Source organism: Erigeron canadensis, chromosome 6 (genome assembly GCF_010389155.1).
Source record: "Erigeron canadensis isolate Cc75 chromosome 6, C_canadensis_v1, whole genome shotgun sequence".
In the NCBI taxonomy this organism is placed as follows: Eukaryota; Viridiplantae; Streptophyta; class Magnoliopsida; order Asterales; family Asteraceae; genus Erigeron; species Erigeron canadensis.
In genome coordinates this window covers 31,927,160-31,952,810 of record NC_057766.1, presented here as the reverse complement: position 1 = coordinate 31,952,810, position 25,651 = coordinate 31,927,160, and the positions used below count along the sequence as shown (strand labels likewise).

Sequence of the window (25,651 nt, the reverse complement as noted above, 5' to 3'; positions counted from 1 at the left end):
GATCAATAATATTTATTCACATCATTTTATCTTTTCAACCCTTCTACTCAACCTTTCCAACCTCTTTTACTGGCATTCCATAAAATTTTCAACCCTCCCAATTTTATTTTTTTTTAAATAAATAAAAAACATAACATTTTATTATTAAAACATAACATATTATAAATAAAAACGCAATACTACATTTAAAAACTAAAAAAAACAAAATACACTTCAACATTATTTTTTAAACTAAAACACACAACATACTAAATAGTTTTTTCTAATTTAAACATGTTATTATTAAAATTAAAAATCCATTATATTAATTAAATCAAGTAAATTATTTAAAACAAATTATATCAAAAAAACTAACATAATCTGTAAATATATAATACTTGAGGGTATGTTTTGTAAATATTATACTAAAAACAAAAAAAAGAAAGTATATACACATATATACATCACAGTTTAAAAAAAAAAACTCCAAACCCATTCCAACGGCTAAAAGAAGGAGATGGTCCCCACGTTTTTGATTTTATGAGCAGCGGGCTCCCATATTACCACCCAAACCGCTCCACCATAAATTTCATGTTGGCGGTGATGAACCCGTCGGTTTCATGTCATGAAATCACCGACCCGCCGTCCACTCCTAGTCCCCTTATGTTCAAAAATAATAGCATTGAAGCTCATTATATGCAAACGCGTGTTCTTTTTAATGACAGCTTTTAGTTAAGGTTACTTTGTCTACGAGTCAACTTCATTTTGGTGTTGCAAAGTTTGATCATGAATTGTTTCTACGTAAATGATTTTTTTAGAAAAGGTATGATTGATCCATATAGGATTCGTCGATTAAAATGATGTTTAAGGGTAAAGTTACACTTAATTTAATGAGGGTATAATCTAGTATGAGAAAAATGGTATTTAGTGATCGGAGGGTAATAATAGATGATTTCAGACTTGCTAGCGGTTCCTTCTTAGTGTGAGGCCATCGATACCTCACGCCACCAAGTGTATGTATGTGTGTGAAAATGCATTGTCCCCTCTAGGGTTCTTGTGGGGAGGTATTTATAAGCCCTCCACCTAGAACTCACGAGATGGGCCGAAGAATCTATAGGTTGAGCCTGACGGCCAACTTAACGGTAGTCTCCGACACATGACCGTTACCGTTAGACATGTGTACCAAGATTGTTCGTTAAGAGACATAAGCACGAACTGTACGTACTGATGCACGTGCCACATTGTACTGTTTGTCTGCCAGATGATCGTAGAGTTCGGGGCCTATTCATGGTTTCACTGAGTAATTAAGGTATGTACCTTACTATTAATACTAGTAAGCCGGAACGTCCGGATCATTAATGATGATACATCATCAAATGACAATATAATACAAACATTTATAATTTCTAATCTCGATAAGCCAAAAAAAAGAGAATTTCTGAACCACTTAATTAAATTCCATATAGTAGTTAGATCGAATAGACATTGATATTGGCATAGGTTATCATTTCGTTTTTCTTTATTGACTTTAACATTTATAAATGATATAAGAATAAAACTCTGATATATATAAACCTACATAGTTTCATCAAATAAAGGATGGATAATTTTCACATCATGAAAGACATATGCCATATCTAAAAATAGAATATATTAATTTATTCGCTAGTAATTTTTGACGGTCCAAAAATTTCTATATATTTAGCTAGACATACAAACCGTAAACGTTACTTACAACAAAAACATGGAATAATTCACTCACAAACGTGTGCGCACAATAAACTTACTTTGTGATTTGTTAATTACTAATCTGTCGTTCTAAAAATAAATTAATTACTATTTTGTTTTGCTATCTTTAATTATCTATCAATTATTTTTCGTTATCTATTTTTTTGAACGTTCGTTTTTTTTGTCAGAATTTGTTCACCCCATATATAGTCTTTACATCCACCGGGCAGGATGCCGTCGCGGTAGTACACAGAGAAAACCTCCGGATAGATCGTCAAACAGCACAGTATCTACGACATTGAATGTCATTTGGGGTTAAACTTGCGCTCCTTTAGACTCGAACACTGGTTGTCCAATAAAGTAAACCTTCATTGGAGGTCTCGGATACCACTGGACTATCAACTCATATTATTTTATAAAAAAACATTAAAAAAAATATGTGATAGATTACGATATTTCCAATTTTTTTTTATATTACAAGTAACACAAAAAATCATCGGTAATCTTAAAAAACTATAAATTATATATATCTTGTCGTATTACGTGGATACGATACTTGTACGGGACAAATTCGTAACAATCCAAATATAGAATACGTACATATAACATATATAGCAACTCATATGTTTTTTAGCTTACTGTTTTTAACTCAAAACTCAACAAATCGACGTTGGTTTTCTAGGCGTTGTTTGATTTCTTTGTAAAAATACAATGTGCTATTTAAGGTAAACGACAAAACGTATTGGTGACGGTATTTTGGTAGTTACTTTGATACAAGTTAAAGGGAAGTAGAACTGTAGTATTATTGAATTAGTACGTGGCTAGCCAAGCTAACCCATCGAGCCACGGTGCGGTGCCATCGGATCACCACGTGGTTGTATATAAATAAGTGGCACCGTTACCGCTAATGGGAATCTGAAAACTGACACTCATGATATCTGCTATACAATCTCCATACATTGATTTCAGCCTTGGCCTCCAATGACTTATTTACGTTTATGCCCACACTGTGCGACATTCAGTCTAACTTTTTTCCTTTATTAAGGAAACGACAAGTTTATTAAACAAATATGTTGTAAAGTGATGTATAAGAAAACAAATATGTTGATGAGCATCTATCTATATATATAGAGGTACAAAGTTTGATGAGGCTTTTTTGGTTATGATAGCCCGAATAACTCTATGGACTGTTAGATTATCCGCAGTTTAAGATATCCTTTTAACAAACATCTTAATTAACATGTTACGTCAGCTTTTTATCCATCTTTCCCCAAACACTTTTTATCCACAACAATAATATATTCATCCTTTTTACAAACAACCAAATAAATTCCAAAGTAACTTTTATCTTTTACCTTTTATCTCTCCTCATTTTTCCCCATCTTTCTTTACAAACAACTATGGATGGACATCATCCATGTCACCATCCACATCAATAGTCTTTCTACAAACACCCTCCATATCACCACAAATTTCATATGAACATCCTTGTTGTGATGTTCTTATGAATTACTTAGGTTATCACTTGGACTATATATATGTACGTAGTAACTTTTTTCAAAGAACATGGTCAATATGATTCATACTACATGCATTCGTTAGTGCTTCTTTAAAAACTAATAAGATATGGATAAACAATGGAAGGAGGAAAGATAAAATTCATTTTATTTTTTTGTATTTTCTAGATTGTAAAATGATAAAAAAAAAAGTTTAGAAATTAAGGATGTTCTAAATCAAAGTTATTATATTTACAAAAACAGAAAAAGGTCTTCATTCCTTACAACGAAAATAACAATACCCAATAATTACATAAACAGATATTAGAGGGTGTTTGATAGGATGAAATAATAGAGAATGTAAATATAATAGAGAATGAAAATAATGAGAAATAAAATGAGTATATAAAAAAAGAATATATTCCGTTGTTTAGTTGTAAATGTTTAAAAATTGATAACACTTAATTGTAATTGAAATAACGTATTAAAACTTATCGATTTAGAAAATTCAATCAAAACAATTATTGAATTATATAGTCTATCTTGGAATATTGCACATTCTCCAGCAGTACGGTAAAGTCATTCAAGATAATAATAATAAGAAATTTATGTTTTGCTATATTGGAATTTTGACAAACTTTATGTTGGAATTGGAAGAAAATTATGTAGTTGATCGATCAGATCAAATACACAAAAGTCATGGCTAATTGGCTATGCTGTTTAAAATGATAGTTTGACTGAGTTGTTTTTTTAATGAAAAATGATAAGTACTCCTAACCCAATAGCTTAATAATCCTCCTAAAATATTAAGAAGGTGACATGTGATATATGCACTATATCTTTTTCCTAATCTTATCCTCTGATTTTTCCACATGTCATCATCTCATAGTTAGGAAGATTATTAGGCTATTTGATTATGAGGATTAATCATTTTTCTTTTTTAATATATGAGGAACTCTCTATCCAATATAAATAATGATCTTTTGAGGCATGTACGTATGTTATATTTGCGTTTATGAACTTATCAAAAATACCCACTTGCGAATTTGCAATAATTTGGTATTCATTTGTACGTACAGTATGCCTATGACTATTTAATCGTATGTGTTTGTTATAAATGTATTTAGAATGCGTATACATGAAAAACTGTAGCTAAAATGAAAACGAGTCTAACTTGCTAAACAAGGTATTCAAAATACGTACATATAATTGTTCCAATAAACTATTAAGATCATCTAGAGATGTAATCATAAAGACTGTAATCTGATAGAGACCCTTTCAAGTTGGTCAAATGTAATCGATCCAAAAGCTCCAAACATGACTGATGCCACAATTAAGTAAAACAACCTATTTGATTTGTTCATTTTTTCGCCACGCAATAAAAAATAACAACGATATTCGACAAAGCTGGATTATGAGAAGGTTAGATGACAAAGAAAAGAAATACTAATGATAATGATAATAACTTAATTAGATATATTAGCACTTGCAATTTTAGATAGGAAGACTTGCTAATCCGATCCCACTCAAGCTGGATATATAGTCTTTCCCCTTGTATAGATGACACACCTTTTCAACTTTCTCTTTATAAAATGGTTGTGGACTTGTGGTTCTTAGATTCTTTTTAGTTTTTAGAAATTATTTTACAATATATTACGAGTATCATGCTAATGCCAATGAAGCACAAAGCATGCAACAAGGAAGTTTCCCTAAAACATACTATAATCCATTATAATTCTACTATCCACATTCCACATCATTAGCTTAATTCACCAAAATTCAGATTAGAATATGTACAAGTTATAATAATATTTACCTATGAATTGAAAAGAAATCATGTGCAGCCTGCCAAGCAAAGCTGTATATATTAGGCTCCCATGCACTAGCTACTAATAATTAATTAACCATCTTCATTGTGTATATAATAAACTCGATCAATGTTTATTTCTTTAAATAATTCAAAAATCTAAAGATCTACACTCACAGATTCCATATAAATGCTAATTTTAACCAAAGCTGACTGGATTTCAAGAATTTAATCAGTTGGCACGTTCACTAGTTCTTGGAACAGCAGACAATATGACAAGAAACTGTAATAGCAATGACTAGGACTAGATTTAAGAAATAATGCCCATATTCCAAATCCTGTTCCTATGCATGTAAATGTTGGTCATATCTATATATATATGGGCTAGCTTATCTGTTATTGTCTGCAAATGTGTAACAAGATTGAAAGTGGTGATCAATCATGCACATATATGTGATCTGGACCGGTCAAACTTATACATCAAATTAATGATCATCAAGACACACGTATGCGCGGTTTGATTTGATTATTATATAAAAATGTCAATGCTGATGAATACAGAAAGTTTTGGTTGTTTTTCTTCTGTGGTGTTGGTTGGTGATTATAAAACTGATTTGGTATAGTATTTTTAATTTTCCCACTTGACTAAATTAAATAGTTATTTTGGGAAAGATTCAACTAATGAAGAACTAATATGGGAAAGTTTCTGCCCTTTGCAGAATTGTCTCTAAGGTGCAGTTAACTTGGTCATCTGCATTTGCTCATCATGTGTGCTGTTTTTTTTTTTTTTTTTTCCTTTTGGTTTCTGTTCCAGCTGTGATCAATGACAGGACAGAGCTACAAACTAATGAAGATCGGGTGATGACTGTTTGGGATGTTGGAAAAGTAAAGGTCGCATCATTATACAAAATGCATAAGCTAAGGTTGATCCAAGACGATATATAGACGCTACTGATGATTCAGATACAATTATGAGGTATAAACTGAGTTGAAAGTTCATAATATTGTTATAAGAATCTCAGAAGGTAAGCAGAACCCAGAGTCACATAGCTTTGAGAAAAGTGTTTATAGTACGAGTATTACTGAATGGCAGTTAAAGCGAATGCCTTTTGAAATGAGTCGATTTTTGGCAAGTTAGCTTCATATAAGTCATTTGATCACTCATATTTCTGGTCATCAACTCTGTTCTTTCGATGCCTTGATCCTTCATTTGTTTTCTTACACTTTTCACGTACATCCTGCCATCTTTTGGCTTCACAATATATATTCGATACAAGTACATAAATTTCCAAAGTAAGGTTCTAGTTCCAAAACCTGTTTTAAAATTTGTTTCCCAAGTTTGAAATTTTACATGAATCCTACAAGCCCGAAGCAACGGACCCCAAACTACAACATCAGGCTTCATTGTCATTACTTTAATTAACTTTATGGCATTTCCAAATACCCCAACTCTTCAAAAAAGATTAATCATACAATCATAACGTTCAACTTCAGGTGGTATTTTGTACAAAGTAGTCATTTGATCGAAGTAGTCAAGTAGAATGTACCTAGTTGCATCAAAAGTTAAAAACAAAGTTAAATCTATACTAGTTGCATCAAAACAAAAAACAAAGTTTAAAAAAAATAATGATAAAAATGTAGAGCTTGCATTCTTCATGTAATGACTTAAAACTCATAATTGCATTCTTCATGTAGGTTATGTTTTGCACATGTTTTTCAAGAGCTTTATGTTTTTATTTTAAACTTAAAGTTTCTTAAAGTTTTGTTTAATCTATTTTACCCATCTCATCTATTAACTATTTCAAATTTTTTTACATATTTATAATATCCATATAAATTTCTTACTAATTTAACAAAATTGTTAGAAAATGTCGAACTTGGATCACCAAAAGCCACTATCTTTAATAATATAGAAGATCAAGATGGAATATTGATGAAGGCGGCAGCCAAGAGAAGAGTAGTATTCTATTCAGTGACGGATCTAGAAATTCAAACAAGGTTATGTAAAATTAAACGATATTCACTTATAGCAAAAATCCAAAAAATATTCGGTTTTTATGGGTTCGGATCGCGGTTTTAAATTTGCTTTTGCTTTTTTTGTTTTATCAACCTTTTATACAAATCATAAAATCATATTTACCAAATACTTTTACGCTTAAAAATATGCAAGTCAATTTGTTCATATTTTTAAGTATCAATATTTATTCAAATACATATAAGAAGGGGAAAAAATTTCTAGTCGGTTGGGTCCAAGTGGCCAAAAAGAAATAGTAAAGAATTTGCACACAACCGACTTGTTGGGTGGACCGATCAATAGTCGGGAGAATAAACTACTAATTAAAGTGGCGAGTGGGCAACGCATGTCTGCATGTTCCCTTTTTACTTATTCAATTTTTATAACTTTATACATGTTCCCTTTTTTACTTTCATTTGGCAGTGAATTTCTATCAAGCTATATATATTTTGTTAAACTGATAATTAAAACACGGAAAATGCTAAATACAAACCTTAGAGTTGTATTTAACGTGCATAAAAAAACTTATACCTTTCATATTAAAAGTCTGCCCCTGATTTTTATGCTAAATGTACAAACAATTTATACACCTTAAACACAACCCTTAGAGTTGTATTTAGCAAACCTCTTAAAATATTTAAGTTATAGCCGACGGTTTGCTTTTAATCAACTAACATTAATTATGTAATACATTGAATTGTAAAATCAAAAGTAAAAAAATGTAGATCATTTTCTACTTTATATAATTATATACTACATTGTAAAATAAAAATTAATTGGCATGCATCATTTTAATAGATTTTATTAATTTATATTTATTTGTGATTATGAATAACTTAAAATTTCGAAATGAAATGTTAATTTTAACATAACTAGTTAATCAGCCCGGCTTCAACCCGGACATTTTTAATAAAATTTTAAAAGCAATAAAAATTTTAAAAAATTTATATAACTTTTGTTATTGATATATTATAACTCGGCTTGAAGATATTAAATTGATTAACACAATAACTATATATATTAGTACCTATTGCATTAATAAAATATAAAAAGACATTTATGATTTATGATATTATATAAAAAAGTATTTATTTTGTTTTTTCTACTAAAAGAATAAATTTGTAGACATCATAAATAAAATAAAACATTTTGAAAATATTTAATGGGCTATTTATCTTTAAAATTTTATTAATTTGATATGACATCATAAATAAAATAAAAATATTTTAAAAAATTTTGTAAACATGCCACATCATAATTGTTTCTAAAAATAATTTAAAAAACAATCCTTCTTTATTATATATAAAGAAGATTATTAAACATTACTCTATAATTTATTTTTTAAAAAATAGTTTGGTTGGGTTGTTAATAAAAGTGTGAAAATTAGATTTAGTTTGGTTGGATAGATATGAGAGAAAAATCAATTATTTAATGAATAGTTTGGGTCTAAGTATATTTATACCTAACAAAAATCCATTTTTTACACAATTATCTTATTTATTAATCAATTTAATTTTTGGCATTCTTTTCGAGCCTTCAAAACGGTTCCTTGTGGTGGGCGTTAACACACGGATGGTCTTATAGTTATGCCGTTAATGTCGTTAAAACCAAACAACCTTTTCAGCGAAAATCTTTGTATACAATAATCACTTAACCAAAAATGTTATCCAAGCTGCCAACTAACCTCCCGCCCCATCTGAGTCTCAAACTCATCAAGACATACTGCGATTCCGGTGATTTACGACGTGCACACCAACTGTTTGACAAAATTCCTGACCCAGATTTACATTTATGGACAGTTTTAATATCAGCTTATACAAGACAAGGTCTACAGAAAGAAGCTATAAATTTATATACCCTTTTAAGAAACAAAGATATTAAACCTGATAAATTCATACTTTTGTCATTCGTCAAGGCGTGTGCCACGTCTAGAGACGTCGTTGAGGCTCAAAGAGTGTATAAAGACGCTGTTACGTTTGGGTTTCATCGTGACGTTTTGTTGGGGAATGCAATGATTGATATGTTTGGGAAATGTAAGTATCTTGAAGGTGCAAAAAGAGCGTTTGATGAGTTGGGGAATAGAGATGTGATCTCTTGGACTTCGTTGTGTTCTTGTTATGTTAGTTGTGGGAAGCCGAGAATGGGGATTCAAGCGTTTAGAGAAATGGGGTTGGATGGAGTGAGGCCGAATTCAGTTTCAGTTTCTACGATTCTTCCTGCTTGTTCTGACTTGAAGTGTTTGAATTTGGGTCGAGAAATACATGGGTTTGTGGTGAAAAATGGAATTGGAGGGAATGTGTTTACTAGTAGTGCGATTGTGGATATGTATGCTAGTTGTTTGTGTATCAAACAGGCTGAACTCGTGTTTAATAGAATGGTTACTAGAGATACCGTGTCTTATAATGGGATGATATCTGCGTATTTTGAGAATGGAGAAGCTGAGAAAGCGATTAGAATGTTTGAAAAGATGAAAAATGAGGGTTCGAAGTTAAATTATGCATCTTGGAATGCTGTTCTTTGTGGGTGCTTGCAAACTGGGCGAACACAACAAGCATTGGAGTTACTTGCAGAAATGCAACACACGGGTTTTAGTCCGAATCAGATAACATTGACTGCTATTCTGACTGCATGCACAAACTTAGAAAGCTTGCGGGGAGGCAAGGAGATTCATGGTTATATCTTTAGGCATTTTTTCTTGGATGACACAACAGCCTTAACCGCTCTGATATTCATGTATGCTAAATGTGGCAAACTTGAGTTTTCTAGAAAGGCTTTTAAGATGATGTCTAGAAAAGATACAGTTGCATGGAACACAATGATTAATGCAAATTCAATGCACGGGAATGGAGAGGAAGCATTGGCTCTTTTTAATGAAATGCTAAAGTCAAGTGCCAAGCCTAATGCAGTTACTTTTACAGGAGTTCTATCTGGTTGTAGCCATTCACGACTAGTAGATCAGGGCCTCTCTATTTTCAACTCAATGAGTCGGGTTCATTTGATTGAACCAGATGCAGAGCACCACTCTTGTATAGTAGATGTTTTGAGCCGTGCAGGCCGCCTAGACGAGGCATATCGGTTCATACAAGATATGGTAATTCAACCAACCGCTTCTGCTTGGGGAGCCTTGCTTGGTGCATGTAGAGTATATAAAAATGTAGATTTAGCACGAATTGCAGCAAAACGGCTATTTGAGATTGAGCCACACAATGGTGGGAATTATGTTTTGTTATCTAACATCTTTGTCAATGCCAAACTGTGGGGCGAAGCATCAGAAACTAGGAAATTAATGAGGGATAAAGGAATCAAGAAAGAGCCAGGTTGTAGTTGGGTACAAGTCAAGAACAAGATACATACTTTTGTGGTTGCTGACAAGAACAATGAGCATAGTGATGCTATTTATAAGTTCTTGAGTAATATGAGTGAAAAAATGAGGCAAGCCGGATACTTGCCTGACACAGAATTTGCACTTCAAGATCTAGACCATGAGGAGAAAGAAGGCACCTTGTGCAATCACTGTGAGAAGCTTGCCGTGGCGTTTGGTTTACTAAACATGAATGGTGAATCATCCATTACGGTGTTCAAGAATTTAAGAATTTGTGGAGACTGCCATAATGCCATCAAGTATATGGCTAAAATAGTTGGAGTGACGATTATTGTCAGAGATTCATTAAGGTTTCATCATTTTAGAGATGGGCATTGTTCTTGTAAAGATTTTTGGTAATCTTTTTCAGTAAGTTATGGCATTTCCTCAGCTGCTCAGCATCGCATTCAACTTTGTAACCGATTCAAAGCAAGGTACAAATCATGATATTATACTAATGTCGTGTTGAGTTGTAGTGTAACAAACACATGTATCATAGCATTGATTGTAAGAATTGTTGATAATATATATGCAAGATAATCTCAGTAGCTCTTCATTGGGGTCAGAGAAAAACTTTTCGATCATCACCTTTTTATAGTTGAGCACAAATCATAAATCAAGAAAACAAATACATCAAACTATAACATACACTCTTATTACTCCAACTGAGCATACCAGACACCTTGAATTTTCACATCTTTGGGAACCTTGGCCCCCAAATCAGTATCTGAAGGCTGAATACTCTCAAACACACCAATCAGTTCACCAGTCTCGGGCTTGCTTGAGGTAACACTCAAGGTGATTTTCCCGGTTGATGCTGCAACATTCTTTACATTCTCCTTAGAAAGCTCCTCTTCATCTCCTCTGCCTCCTGCTGGTAGAGCAACGGCATTGTCATAACCGGTGGAACCACCTCTACCCTTTGGGTCAAGGAAAGAAGAACCTCTGTAAGATGGCACTAAAAATTCCCCACCAAAGCTCTCGGGTTTACCCGATGCTACAAGTTGTTTGATGGTAAACAAGAATGGCACACGTTCCCCTCCTGGAAGTTGAACTGTCACTGCAGCGTAATCAATACCATCTTTTTCTTCGAACTTGAGGGTGCCATCAGGTGAAACTTCCAATGGGCCCTCAATTTCATCGAGGGTGTAGGTCAAACGGGTCATGAGTTTGGTCTTTTGGAAGTCTGGTGCAGAGTTCTTGCTCACACCCTCAGCTTTGACTGTGAATGAAGTGGGTTCTAAGCAGAACTTCTTGGCGTTGTATTTTCCGGGTTTGACCGCAAATCCATCGACTCCACCTTCAATGGTTGGGCACTGGTTAGCTGTACCTGTTCCCTTGACTTCCATGTATGTCTTACTTTGGATTTCATCAAAAGTTAGCCTTTTTGTTTCAGCACCTGCTCCCTGTTAGATAATATATATATAGTTCAGTATAGTTGGTGTAAACCAAATGTATACAGGCAGTTTTAGGGAATTAGAGTCCAGTTATGAATATAGTGATCATATAATACAGTTATCTCCACGGATGACAAGCTTAAGAACAGGAGAAAACATACCGAAACGACAAGGGCAGAAGTTGCTAGAGCAAAACCGGCAATCTTGGCCGCCTCGGTGAACTTCTGAGAGAAGTCTTTAAGATCAGATTGAAGTGAGCAGCTGATTCTGGCTCCAGCTGACTCGACACCGAAAGCCTTACAAAGGCTCTGAGAAGACTTGAGCTGGAGTCGGTTAGAGACACCAATCTTGGTTGGCTGCATGAATGTAGCAGCAGCTTGTAATGAGGCTGCCATTGTTGTGAACCTCAATTCACCACACTTTTTTTTTGTGTTTCTTGGAAGACTTTGTTGTTGTGAGATGTGAATCTAGTGACTACTTGCAGACAATTGGATTAAAGTAGGAAAGAGATTTGTGTGGTGTATAGAAAGAGGGTTGATAGATACAAATTATCTGGTGGATTTGGATATAGCAAGATAAGCAGATAGGATAAGATGGTCTTTCATTGGTTGCTCTGAGTTAGTTTTTATGGCTTTGTGAACTGCCACCTGGCATTCATGGTTTGTAGGACATAAAAAGTTTTATTGTCTAGAATATTATTATTTTTACAACAGATTTTGATTAGTTTACTTTTCAAACACTGTAATTATTGAAGTTAATATTTTCTTGATGCAACCAGGCTTTTAGTTGGGTTATTTTTTTACTTTTAAGCACTTGGATTTGAATTTTCTTGTTTTTTTGGTCTGGGCTTGAGAAAATACTGTAGTTATGTGGATATGTCATTCATCTAGATACATAGTATTTACCGAATGAAATGGACACAGTAAATAGATAAACTGGGTTGGTTTTCCTTGTTCAGGTTACCCAGAAAGGGGATCTTTTGCTTCAGATGTACGACCTACTAGGGTATCCTCGTGGCCGTTTCTGACCAGTGACCACCCCTTAGATGTTTACTTATGTTGGTTTGAATCTGAAAGCTCTTGTGAGGACATCAAGTCGCCCAAGCCCTACGTCCCGGTTAATGATATGGACAAAGTATTTGCTCAATCTAGGGGCATCGACATACATAAATTTCAAGTTCTGTTCTTGCTTTTAATCTTGTATTCTTTAATAGACCAAAAGATACCATGATATGTATCCATTTGATGAAAAACTCGGATAAAGTTTGATTCGCATTATGTCCCTTAAATGGATACATATATGAATGAAAGCGTACAAAGATGATATTTATGCATTTGCCGAGGTCTACTATGCCTTCCTCATATCATAGGAGCCATATCCGCCTTAAACGAGGAAGATTGACCTGGTTTACGTGGGGAGGACACATTGTATAAATCCTGTGGATTAGTGACCCATGAGTCCATGACCCACCAAAGATGAAATCGATACCATTGTCCACCAAAACAAGACTAGACTATAGACTCACAACCATAATTTTTATTATTATTATTGTCAGATGTAATTAAGTTTAAAAAATGGTAAATCCTTCAGTCATGACATTTCATTCCTATCAAACAGCTTCCATGATCAACCTATCCTGCCAAATGGGAGGCAAGAATCAATTTCAATTCTTATACGCGTAACATACAACGGCCAGAACCAAACCATATTTACTTGTTAAGTTTATTGAGCAATATGTAGGTATGAGATTCAAACTCAAAAATTTAAGGCAGATCATAGTTAGCTTGATTCTAGCAAACTTCGTGCTTCAAGTGTAGGCCAAAAGAAGATTGAATATAAAGGAGCCAAGATCAAACTTCAACTTAAATGAAAGTTCCCGATATATTTACCTGCAGAAGATGTAGTATTAGCAGTGGTAGTGCTGGTAGAAGCCTGGTAGGATGAAGCAACTACAACCCCAGGCCAGGGACGACACATACAATGCTTACCCTCATCTATGCTCCCATAAAGAGTTTTCAAATGTTTCCCACAACCTCCCCACCCGTATTTCCCACACTTCTTGCACTCCACCCTATAACACATTGCTGCACACTCCTGTAGTTATTTTGTTAGCCACCTTTAACTGTTTCTGATCAATTTATAGGACAAGAAGTTCACCAAAACTTTGGTTTCATCGATATATTGTACCATGAGGGCCTTGTGTTGAAAATAACGATTTTCATTGGTCCTTTTTGTACCTTTATAACTAAGTCTGCTGTTTCTTTCCTAGGATCCAATGATCTTACCAATGTGTTTCAAATAAGATTGAACCAACGTACAAACGACCCAAGTGTATTAGCATAAAAACGCATGATATTACTCTCTTTTTTTATGTTCACGAGAGGGACGGTCAGATGCTGATATTCACAACATCAGTCATGCTTACTCACATTTTGTAAACACATAATGGCCATTAGAGTTCAAGAAACAATGTTGCCTAACAAACTGTTGGTTGAGGGGGAGCTCTGATCACTTAAGCATGAAGCTTCAACAGAAACCTGGGAAGTATCTTTATCTTTTCTTGTAGTCAAACAACTTGTTATCATTTGGGGAACAACGAATCTTCGGCTTCCTTTCTTCTCACCTCCACTATACAGTGATGAGGAAGAGGATGCAACCGAAAATGATCTCTTGCTAATATTATCATCACACTGAGACCAAGCTCTTTGTTTAATTTGGTCCAACTCATCTGCAACTTCCATCATTGAAGGCCTTACATCCCCATGAAAAGCCAAACATCTAAATGCCAGTTCAGCCACTTTGTGAATCGACGAAATTGTCCATGCATCTCTGTTTGGCTCCAAAAATGGATCTATCATTTCATCTATGTGACCTTTTCCAATCTTGTCTATGGCAAGAGCAGCCAAGTTGACTTCACTATTACGCCTAGACAAGTCAACCACCTTTAGAGCTGTGATTATCTCTACAAGTACCACCCCAAAGCTATAAACATCACTTTTATCAGAGAGATGGAAATTTTGATGGTACTGTGGGTCCACGTAGCCAGGCGTCCCTTGAGGTGCAGTCGAGATGTGTGACTCATCAAGCATCCCAAGCCTAGAAAGACCAAAATCTGCAACTTTTGAACGATATTTGTGATCTAGAAGTATATTGCTAGATTTTATATCTCTATGATAGATAGGTGGATTCATCGCAGAGTGAAGATAAGCAATAGCTTGTGCAGTTTCGGTTGCAATGGCCAACCTTATGGTCCATGGAAGACCTTTTCCTCTTTCTCGTTGTAGATGTTGAGATAGCGTCCCGTTTGGCATGAACTCATAAACAAGGATTTGCTCGCCTTTTTCAATACAAAAGCCTAAAAGGCGTACAAGATTTGGGTGGCTTACAGAAGACAGAAGCTTGATTTCATTCATTACTTGATCCATTCCGTGTGCTTCTATTTGTCTAATCTTTTTAATTGCAACCCAGTCGCAATTGTTAAGTTTACCGGCATAAACTGTGCCATAGGCTCCTGTACCTAACATTTGTTTCTCAGAGAAACCATTTGTAGCCCTCTCGATTTCTTTGTAGGAGTAAGATGGTACATTAAAGCTACCTGTAGCTTCTGAAAGCAGACGTTTTGCACTCATTTGGTTTCTTAAGATCATTCGTTTTCTGATGCAGTAACATATAAGTGTGATAGTGGCAACAAAAGAAGCTCCAGCAATAATTCCTAAGAAATAAACGAAAAGATAAGTACTGTCTTAAGCCAGTGCCCCAGTTTGGCTAAAAAATGGACCAAATCTTGAACTGCTTGTGATAATATTACCTGCGATTAGCACAACTACTCTTGTAGTTCCACCACATTCACCAGACATGTATTTTGAAAAGTTGCAATTTGACACTGTTGCAAGTTAATACAAACAAAGTTAATCAGCATAGAAAGCACTCATAAGGACACTCTTAAAGCAAAAGCCCAAAAAAAACCTATTAATAACCGCATCCATATACGAAAGTTTAGCACACCATATGTTGGTACAATCTGGATCAGTAACACAAAAACACAAAGTTGTCCCAATTGTTATTTATAGCATTATCAAATCCTTTATCTTTAAGAGGTCAGTTTAATAGTAGAAGTTTCTTAGGATACAAAGGTGTGTTCTTTTTGCACCATTCGTGCAACGATTAGAGAAGACCTGGTATCACATTTTGGGCTCTTGTGCAGGGAACCACAAATTATAAAAGAAAGTATTATTTGCATAGTCAATGGTATGGAGGATCCTGAATCAAGAATGATTCATCGTTTGACTAATGCAGACATTGAAAATGCAGATTTTTCAAGAAAGCATCTTTTGATCTGATCTAATCTAATCAATATAGTCAGAATACTTCACGATTTATCCATCTAACTACTTGCAATTGCAAGCATTCAACCAAGTCAAAACAAAGAAAATGTCACAAGTAGATAACGTTTATGTCTATCCCTGCGTTGTCATTTGATTATAAACCAGAGATTATATTACGCAACTGGCTTACTATTTACTAACTGCATTCCCTGAATCCAAATGTTATCTAAACTAATACTTGTACACATAGAAACCATGTTTTGCTGATTTTAAAGGCAAAAGTAACTTGGATTGTAGATAAAAGTACAACGGTTAAACGAATGAGTTTTTTCCTGCCCTGTCTATCAAGGCAATACTCAGTAGGAACTTCTATGTGGTTGGAATTCCATGATTCATAAAGAAGATAGATCTTTAATGAAACTATCCACCTAGATCCATCATTGCCTAAAGTCAAAGCAATTACATCAATTACCACAACCAACCAATTAACAGATTGGGGTGGACCAGAAAATATTAAATTTCAGTTCCTTTTAGTCTACTCTAACTAATTTGTATCATTCAATAATGGCAACTAATCTTCTTACTACACTTTTCCTTCTACATAATGCAAAACAACATCTAATTCTTCACCATTGACTAATTGAACTTAGAATTATGCCACAAACAACTATAGCAACAAACAATTAAAAACTATACTATTTTATATACAATGTGGTGTCAGTAAACTTCAGGGTGACCGGATAAACATGTCAGTAGTATCCTTTTTGGTACTAATCTAACCTGTTTATCTGGTCACCTTTAAGTTTACTGACAAATAATGAAAGTAAATAAAACTAAACCAATCAACTAACCTTTCCGGCAACCATTTCCAGCGACGAATCCATCTCCATCATATCCATCAACACAATTACATCGATACCCAACTCTCGCATTATCAATCGACACATTCTTACAAACCGCCTTATGATGACAACTACAATCCCCTTGCATCCACCACCCCAACTCCATAGCTTGAAACCCCATTGTCACTAACGACCTCTTCTCCTTATCCAAATCAATAACAATCGAAGAATACAAAACCCGACAACCTTTCATTTCTAATTCAACTGTATTCATAAACTCCACGTCAGCATGAGAAATATTACCATTATCCGAATTATAACAGCTTATATTTGTATTACCCATTATATCACACGTTGGTAAATTAAACTGACTTTGAACCATACTAGTTGACAATAAACACTCATTTGACGTGCCACGACTACAATTTCTCAAGATTAACTCATTTCGCGATGTTATAGCATAGCTTTCACTTCTAAATCGACGTATTTCTTGATATGGACGCGTGCAGTTTGCTGGAAAAAAAACAAGTATATGGTCACTTGTTATATTAGAAACCTGGTATTTTGATATATGAATTTCGCCCGCTTTTGTACACTCGAGACGAATATTGCACCCGTCTGAGAATCCAAACGGGTAAGGTACCGCGGTTTTTTGATTGTTTCCTTTGCAAACACGATCACAATTTGATATAGCAAAAGATGGTGGTAATGCTATTACAAGAAATGTGATGAAAAGATGATGAATGAACATTATGTTTGAATAACAATAATAATAATAATATTAGTACTAAATTGTTAGCCGTGTAGTTGAATGAATAAAAAAAAGGTGTACAAATAAATACTATATCTGTGGCCGGTGGGTCTAAAGATTTAAATGAGTGTGGTTGATATGTAGTTGAGAAATTTATGTGATGTTCTTTTTAATGAAATGTTTTTTTAAAGATAATAAAATATGAAACATATATATACATATACATGATGATATGATATGAGGAATTTGGATTTTGGATGTAGGAAAGACAAGAGATGTTTCTGAGAATTTGAAAAGAGAGACAGGCCGGGTACGTACGTGTTGATGAGGAGGAGGTTTGGTGTTACTTGAAATAAACATGATACGCGTATGTAGTTTGACCCAACTTGTCATAATAATTTTTTTGAACGAAACATGTCATAATAATATTAGTTAAATGAAGAAAGAGATTTGGGAATGATCGACAGTATATCTTCCAATTAAGACAATGATATATTTTTTAAATAATTATATTAATTAATAGTTGATCTTAAATTAGTGCATTCAGTTATAACTTTCACCCTTACGATAATAAAAAAGTAACTACTCCTTTCAATGGTGTATTTCAGAGGTAAAAACTCTAACCACTAATCCAATCCACCTGGTTTTTATTTGTAATCTTTCCATTCTATTTGTATAGTTTTTCTTTCCATATTCGTTTGTTGATATCCTTCGTTTAATATAACTTATTTTGGTTAACAAGTTACATTATAAAATATAAAATAGGCCAGGTAGTCTTAGGTTACCAGATATAATGTAAATCTTTTAAGAAAAAAACCGATGTTCATTTTTGTTACGATGAAAGTTAGTAACTGTAAACATTTAAAAGATTTTCTTAACAATAGATTTTATAGAGAAGTACTTGTGTAACTACTAGTTAGTCTACTTACATATGTTTAAAACTAACTTGTAAAGAAATACTCTAAATCTGGTTTTTCGTTTTCGGCTTTGACTTCGTCTTATCGTCGAGAAATTTTTTTAAAGGTAAAGTCTTAAGCCAGAGGTCTTTTTAGAGTAGTCTCTCATACATTTGTTTTCCATGATTGGGTTCCGTTCTTATATTGTATATTTGTATATTTAACTTTTTTTTAAAAAGTTAAATCAAATCGGACTCGATGCACATCGGCACATGTGAAAAGGGTGGCAGCTTGTTTCTTTAAAGTTTACACTTATTCCATGGGATCATGCAATGTTGTATTGGATTATCGGGTGGACCCGTTAGCTTTTTTTCAAGTAAAGCAGCTAACTTTGTTGGGCCTCATATTCATAAAGTAAAAATAAGTGACAAGTTGCAAGCTGATGGGTAATCCATTGAATTTTACTTTTAAGTTTTTTTTTTTTATTTAATAAACTTAATAGTTAAGAAATTAATCATTCATTCAAATTTTATGTCTTTTTTTTACTTAATAAATAAAAATAATTGTCAATTACATATATTTTACTTAATATATACATACATTCTTAATGCATTTAGCCACTTAATACATTTAACACTTAACGACTAAAATACGAAAAGGGCCCTAAGATCCATAGAGATTTAAGTACTAAACTAATTAGCATATGTTATACTTTTTCCTTTTTTTTTTTTTTTTTTTATCGACTGTTCTAAAATTCAATTAATGAATGATAAATTTTATTTTATTTTAATTGATCAATTGTAAACTTAGTGTACTTAGAAGTACACTAGATTTTAGACCCGTGTCCAACACTGGACACAAGATTTACAATATTAACAATATTTGATCTTCATACATTTAAGTCACAAAAGCTTACAATTTTTAAAAAACACGGTTTTAAGTGTTATATTTTGCAAGTTGTAGTACAATAATCATAGGTTCCTCACTGTCATTATTAGCCTAGACATATTGATGGAATTGTTTACCGTAGTCATTTCACAAGGCATATGCTATATATAATAATTTCTCCATTATAATATATTTTGAAACAGATGTACTCATAATGTAATATTATTAGGAAAAATAATTAAGAATTGAAATATAAACATATTTGTGATCCCGAACTTGACATTCAAGTATGTATTTAATCATGATGCGCGTTCATAACACGCATATGTTTATTTTCAATCACTTGTTCTATGATAATATGATAACACTTAGGATTGTTTTATATTTTTTGATAACAATTAGGACTCTTCTAATATTTGTTAATAAGTCATTAGGTTTTCAAATAAATATTTTTTGTAGAAAATATTTCATATATATGTTAAATTTTTTTATTTAATTAAATGATTGTAAATTTAAAAAAAATTTCTTAAGTTGATGACTAAAAATAAATATAAATTAAGTATTCAGGGCTAAAAAGTGTAAATTATTGATGGAAAACAAAAAAGTGTAAATTAATGAGACTTTTTCTAAAAATTAATATAAATATTAATCTAATGATATATTTGGATAATGATTATTAGGATTTTTAATTTGTAATCATCAAAAGTTAATTTGATGAAATCGAACGATGTGATTGGTTAATTAGTCATTAATTCAACTGTCTTATAATATATATTAAGATTAAGATTTTTATTTCTAAAAATTTCTATAATTTAATAAAGTTTTAATTAAACCTTTATAAGACACAATGTCTTTACGAATACGAGGTTTTTAGTGATATGTATATAGTCATTCAGATATTTATGAATCGTTATCATATATTGCTTGTGCACTTTGGATCAAACTGTGTATTTTTATTTGTATAAGTTAGTTTCTTACTTACATTTTTAAAAAAAAAATTTTTTATTGTTTTTCTAAAAAAATTATAATGACGTGTTATTATCTTGTTATTAAATAAATTGGTAAAAGAGATATAAAATTTACTATTTAAGAATGCATCATTAATCTCTCTAGATTAAAAAAAAAACTTCTACATGAAAAGACAAACTAATGATCAACAAGCCCAATTTATGGGGACTAGGCAATGCAATGTGAATTGTGATCTTGAGTTCTAGGTTACTTTTTTGTAAATCTGGCATTTGCTCATTTGTCAACCGAGGCAAAGAATATATTTTGCTCATTTGTCGACAGAGGAGGCCCGGAGGGAAGGCAAAAGCCCAAGCTCTTGCCAAAGCACATGTTTGAAAAAGACACAAAATTGTTAAAATTTTTCTACTTATATTACATATATATTAATGTAATCTATAATATAACTAAAAGAGGGGTTGAGGGTATACTTGGCACCCCTAATTCACCTTTTTGAGTCTAATTCTCCATCCTTATTAATTCTCTACTTTTTTAATATTAATCTAAATTAATTTACACTTTTTGGTTTTCTATCACCAATTTACACTTTAACCCCAATCTAAAATAATTAATTTACACTTTTTGGTTTTCCATCATCAATTTACACTTTAACCCAATTTAAAAATAATTAACTTACACTTTTTGATTTTCCATCACCAATTTATACTTTAATCCAATTTTAAAATAATTAATTATGCTTCTCAAATAAAAAAAAAAAAAAAAATCCTACGTCCGACCAAACCAAAAAATAGTCGACTACTAGGGCTTTTTTTTAATATACTGTTTGTAGTAAGTTTAGATTTAACAAACTGTAAAATTTTAATTTAACTAAAGTTGGAAAAAAAAAAGGTAAACTGAAATCAATATTTATATGGAGTTAATTTTCATATGTTTCATTCTTTAGTTTCGTATTGATTAAATTATGATATTGGTCATAGGGATTTAACATACTTGAATTCCAATTTTTAGCTTTGATTAATATATTTTAAGACTACACGTCCATTGGACGGGCTTGAGCACTATTATGTACTAGTCCTAATACCCGTACGATGTACGTTAACTATATAAATTTTATCATAAAGAAATTCGAATATATCTCATATATGATTCGTGAGTATGAAATAAATTGTGGTTAAAGTAAATCGATGATTGAAGCTAATATAATAAACAATAATGATAAATATAATATATGTTTAGTTAAAGTTTTGGATTTACCTTAAATTTTTAAAACCGTATCAAAATCGGAACTTGTAAACATAGTGGATGATGACAAATAGCTTTGTGATTTCGGATTGTGAACTTAAACTTTTGAAGTTTTCATGTTAATAACTTATTATAATTAATATAGTTGAAGAACTGAGAAAGGAAAATAGACAATTTATTAATGAGAAAACGATCAATCAAATAAGGTTATAATGTCTTTTATATTAATAAGACAAAAGTTAGAGTTTAATTGTAAGTCTGATAAGGAAATTGAATTTATATACAACTGAAAAAGCTAATTTATAACAAAATAAACAAACTAAAAGGACACGTGTTGATCAAGGATTACGCCACGTGTCGTTTCAAGAACATATTAATCATGTTTTAGTTTATTGGTAGATATTTGATTCTCATAACTAGTTAATACAACAACAACAACATATGTTAATCCTTGAGCGAGGATGGGGGAAGTGAGTTGTAAACAATGTTACCTCTATCCAAAGGTAGAGAGACTGCTTTCATAAAGACCTCCGATCACCAAGAGATAAAAGTTAGAAAGTGTAAAGTGTTTAGATACCATACCTGTCAGTCGAAAACATCATAAAAAGATATACATTTATGCTTAGTCCGGCTACCTCTCATAACTAGTTAATAGCTGAATATAAATACTATGATTTTGTTATTGTTATAAAGTCTCGTTTATAAAACAAATTGCTTATATAATTGAATTTCCTAATAGCTAGGGACGTATTTTTTTCCTAACTCAGTCTGGACACTTGAATTTTCAGAACCGTTATTGTTTGTCGACAAGATATTGTCGTCTTTCTCGTCGAAATTGAGCTCTCTGATGGTTAACCTCTTTTTTAGAATTGATTCATGGATGTGTGACAAAATTAAGAGTTAATTTTACAAGAGCAAATACACAATTACCCATTTGTACATTAACTCATCACATATTGTACATGGCCACTTTTCATATACCTTGAACTCATGATCACTCTCGTAAGCGTGAAAACATTTGTCCGGAAGAGCTTCTAGGTCGCGAAGAGCTACCTGGCCGATGGTGTTGCGCAAATGGTGCTTGTTGGTTCTGATCCATTTCCGTGGTTTGTGTTGATACCCTCCATATCTTTACCGACTTATCCAAACTACCACTATACAATGTCCGAACCCTGTTAGTAGTACTATTACTACAATGGCGTGATGCTCCTGGCATCCGCTCATCCTCCACGGCTAGACACTTCACTGGTCCAGTATGTCCGGTTAACGTATGCAAACACTTATGCTCACCCCCTTCTTCCCTTCTCCACACACAAATGTTTGTATCAGCTGAACCGCTAAAAACCAAATTCCCCGTTGACACCAAGCACAAAACTGCGAGTCTATGTCCTTTTAAAAGCCCTCCACGAGCCAACAACTTGTCGCGCTCCCAAAAATGCAAAAAACCATCCGATGAACCACAATAGACCACTGTCCCGGTATCGTTAATCACCAAAGATGTCACGGCACATTCTTGCTTCAATAAATTGTCTATAAAAAAATGCTTAGTTCTCTTCCCTTGATACTCCCTTTTCCAAACCTTAACTGTTCCATCCGCGGATCCTGAAAAAACCATACCATCAAATCCTGTGACAACCGAGTTGATAGCGTCTTCGTTAGCATTTATAGACTCCAAACACTTAAAATCTGATACACTCCAAACTTTAATAGTCTTGTCCCAAGAACCCGAATAAAGAAGGGATTGATCTTCACTCAATGCAAGGCTAGAAATCGCGTCATAATGTTTAATCCATATTTGTTTATGGTTGCCTCTAACTTCGGTATAGTTTTTTGGTTTCATGGATTTTTTAAAAATGGATTTGAAATTTGGCAATGTCCCAATTCTTTTATGTACACTAGGGTTCTTTACGGATACTTTCCAAACTCTAATCTTTCCGTCCTGATGACCAGTAAATATTTTTTCGTCCGCAATCACAATGGCTTTAACCAAACCACTATTCGATTTAAACCAAGAAAATTCCTTATGGTTTTTCCAAACACGAATGTTCTTGCTATCCGAGCCGGTATATAACAAATCACCGGTTGCAGCTAACGAATATATATTCCCTTCTTCTCGAACAAGGGAAGCCATTAAACCAGTGTAGTTAGAGCCGGTGTCAGACGAATCCGGGGCTGATCTTTCAACGTAAGATTGCCATGGGGATCTTGTTAATGGAGACATTTGTTGTGTTGAAGGTGAAGCACCAAAAAATATACGTGATGTATATGAATCAGAACGATGAACCGAATCTTCAGTTGGAGAATCAATATCGTCTATTATTGGAAGAGGAGGATGAGGATGGGGATTATTATCGGACATGTTTCTTAGACGAAACGACAATTCGTCCATCATTTCCTTCGTACTACGATCATTATTGTTGTTGTTGTTTATAAGCTTTCCGGCTTGATTTGGCCTTGCTACATTGGCGTCGTTGTATGAAGTATTCGACGTGATATGATCTCCTTGCGCCGGGTTTCTAATCATGGTGTGGTTTTGTTTTTTTCTTGAATTTTTTGTTTATCCTCCTAACGAAAAGGCGAACAATCAAATTAATGTTGGTGTTATTAGGCCATGATTATAGATTTGGAGGTCTAAAATATAGAAAGGAAGATTGTATTTTGAAGGAAACAAGAAGTTCAAGGATGATAGAAAAATGAAAGAAAGAAAAAAAAAAAAGAGGGAATTGAAGAGTTCTATGGACGTAAAAGTGTGTTTAAAATTAAATTGAATGGCAATGAAGATGCATGTGTAACAGGTGGTGCATGATTTATCTTTGGTGATGAAACATTACGTATTTGGATGTTTTTAATTACTTAATGAGATGGCACATTATATTCAATCTTACATATACTTAAAATTCTTACAACTTTTTAATTTTTACCATACAAACATTCTTATATATTAAATGGGTTCTAAAACAAAATTTAGAAGATATATTCAAAAACTCATGAACATGATACAAACACGTACAACAATTTTGGACATGCTTCAATGTTTAAAGAAACTATGAACATGTATGGACACCTAGTGACAACTAAAGATACGTGTGTTGAAGTTAGTCTAAGAATCTTATAAAGTTTATTGTTAATTTAAACTATTTTAGTTAATTATTTATTTACATTTCTTTTTCTTCTTTGAAAAGGAATTAGAACCAAGGCTGTGATAGTGGGCTAGGCAATTGCCTAGAGGGCTAGAACCTCACACATTTAGGGCCCTAAAATCTTTGGGTTTTGGGCTTGTAAAATGTGAAGATTTAGGCTAGCTAGTTCTTATTTATCTTTTTTAACAAAAACTATATTAAATTACTAAATTGAATCATATAATACTCAAGTTAGAAATTGAACTTGCTCTTTACTTCAAAGGAAAATGAATAATGTGTTTAAATGAAAAGTCCAAAGATTTGTCTAACAAGGAGTACGTGGTTAACAGATAGCAAAATCATAATAAATATTAAGAAAAAAAAAAATGTATATCTCATGTGTCAACAATTAAATAGATTAGTATCTTTTAGGCATACATATCTTAATCCAAAAAACAAAAGAAAGATACCGCTTATGTGCCTTATGCGGGTTATGATATAGACAGACATTACTCCTACTAAGGTAGAAAGACTCTTTTTAGGTTCTACCTAAATGGTAGAAAAAGACTTCTTGTATTTGCATGGGATGAAAATTGATCGAAGATATTTACTCCAAACAACGAAAGTCTACAATTAAATATGGGTTAACGACATATAAATGATGACCATGTAGCTCTTTTTATGCAACATACCTTTCTGTACGTAAAGACTAATTCGTGCATTCTAATATCTATGTGAAATGGAAAAGTATTCAAATCCCCGACTATTTTTTTTATCAATGTATTTTATAGTGGCTCACTGGCTCTATAAAGCATTTAATTATATGTATGGAAATGATAC

At 32.9% G+C, this 25,651-nt stretch overlaps 4 protein-coding genes across 5 annotated transcripts; 1 reads left to right on the top strand and 3 right to left on the bottom strand.

Moving 5' to 3' along the window:
- Nucleotides 1-8,568: 8,568 nt before the first annotated feature.
- Nucleotides 8,569-10,851, top strand: LOC122602724 (pentatricopeptide repeat-containing protein At1g20230-like). The gene has a single exon (XM_043775314.1). The coding sequence runs from the start codon at nucleotides 8,685-8,687 to the stop codon at nucleotides 10,743-10,745; it is 2,061 nt and encodes a 686-aa protein (XP_043631249.1). The 5' UTR covers nucleotides 8,569-8,684; the 3' UTR covers nucleotides 10,746-10,851.
- A 64-nt stretch (nucleotides 10,852-10,915) lies between these two features.
- LOC122602726 (oxygen-evolving enhancer protein 1, chloroplastic) lies at nucleotides 10,916-12,277 on the bottom strand. Its single transcript, XM_043775316.1, has 2 exons — nucleotides 11,944-12,277; nucleotides 10,916-11,791 (listed from the first exon to the last, which is right to left on the bottom strand). Exons 1-2 carry the CDS (start codon nucleotides 12,175-12,177, stop codon nucleotides 11,042-11,044), a joined length of 984 nt encoding a protein of 327 aa, XP_043631251.1. The 5' UTR covers nucleotides 12,178-12,277; the 3' UTR covers nucleotides 10,916-11,041.
- Nucleotides 12,278-13,022: 745 nt separating this feature from the next.
- LOC122602723 (wall-associated receptor kinase-like 14) lies at nucleotides 13,023-17,930 on the bottom strand. 2 transcript variants are annotated; one of them, XM_043775312.1, is made up of 4 exons: nucleotides 16,959-17,930; nucleotides 15,591-15,665; nucleotides 13,672-15,494; nucleotides 13,023-13,418 (listed from the first exon to the last, which is right to left on the bottom strand). In XM_043775312.1, the coding sequence occupies exons 1-3, from the start codon at nucleotides 17,698-17,700 to the stop codon at nucleotides 14,242-14,244; spliced, it is 2,070 nt and encodes a 689-aa protein (XP_043631247.1). In that variant the 5' UTR covers nucleotides 17,701-17,930; the 3' UTR covers nucleotides 13,023-13,418; nucleotides 13,672-14,241. The 2 variants fall into 2 exon arrangements, with proteins under 2 accessions (XP_043631247.1, XP_043631248.1); XM_043775313.1 differs by having other exon boundaries at nucleotides 13,023-13,413.
- Nucleotides 17,931-22,679: 4,749 nt separating this feature from the next.
- LOC122602725 (protein JINGUBANG-like) lies at nucleotides 22,680-24,228 on the bottom strand. Its single transcript, XM_043775315.1, has one exon. The coding sequence runs from the start codon at nucleotides 24,214-24,216 to the stop codon at nucleotides 22,687-22,689; it is 1,530 nt and encodes a 509-aa protein (XP_043631250.1). The 5' UTR covers nucleotides 24,217-24,228; the 3' UTR covers nucleotides 22,680-22,686.
- Nucleotides 24,229-25,651: the final 1,423 nt, after the last annotated feature.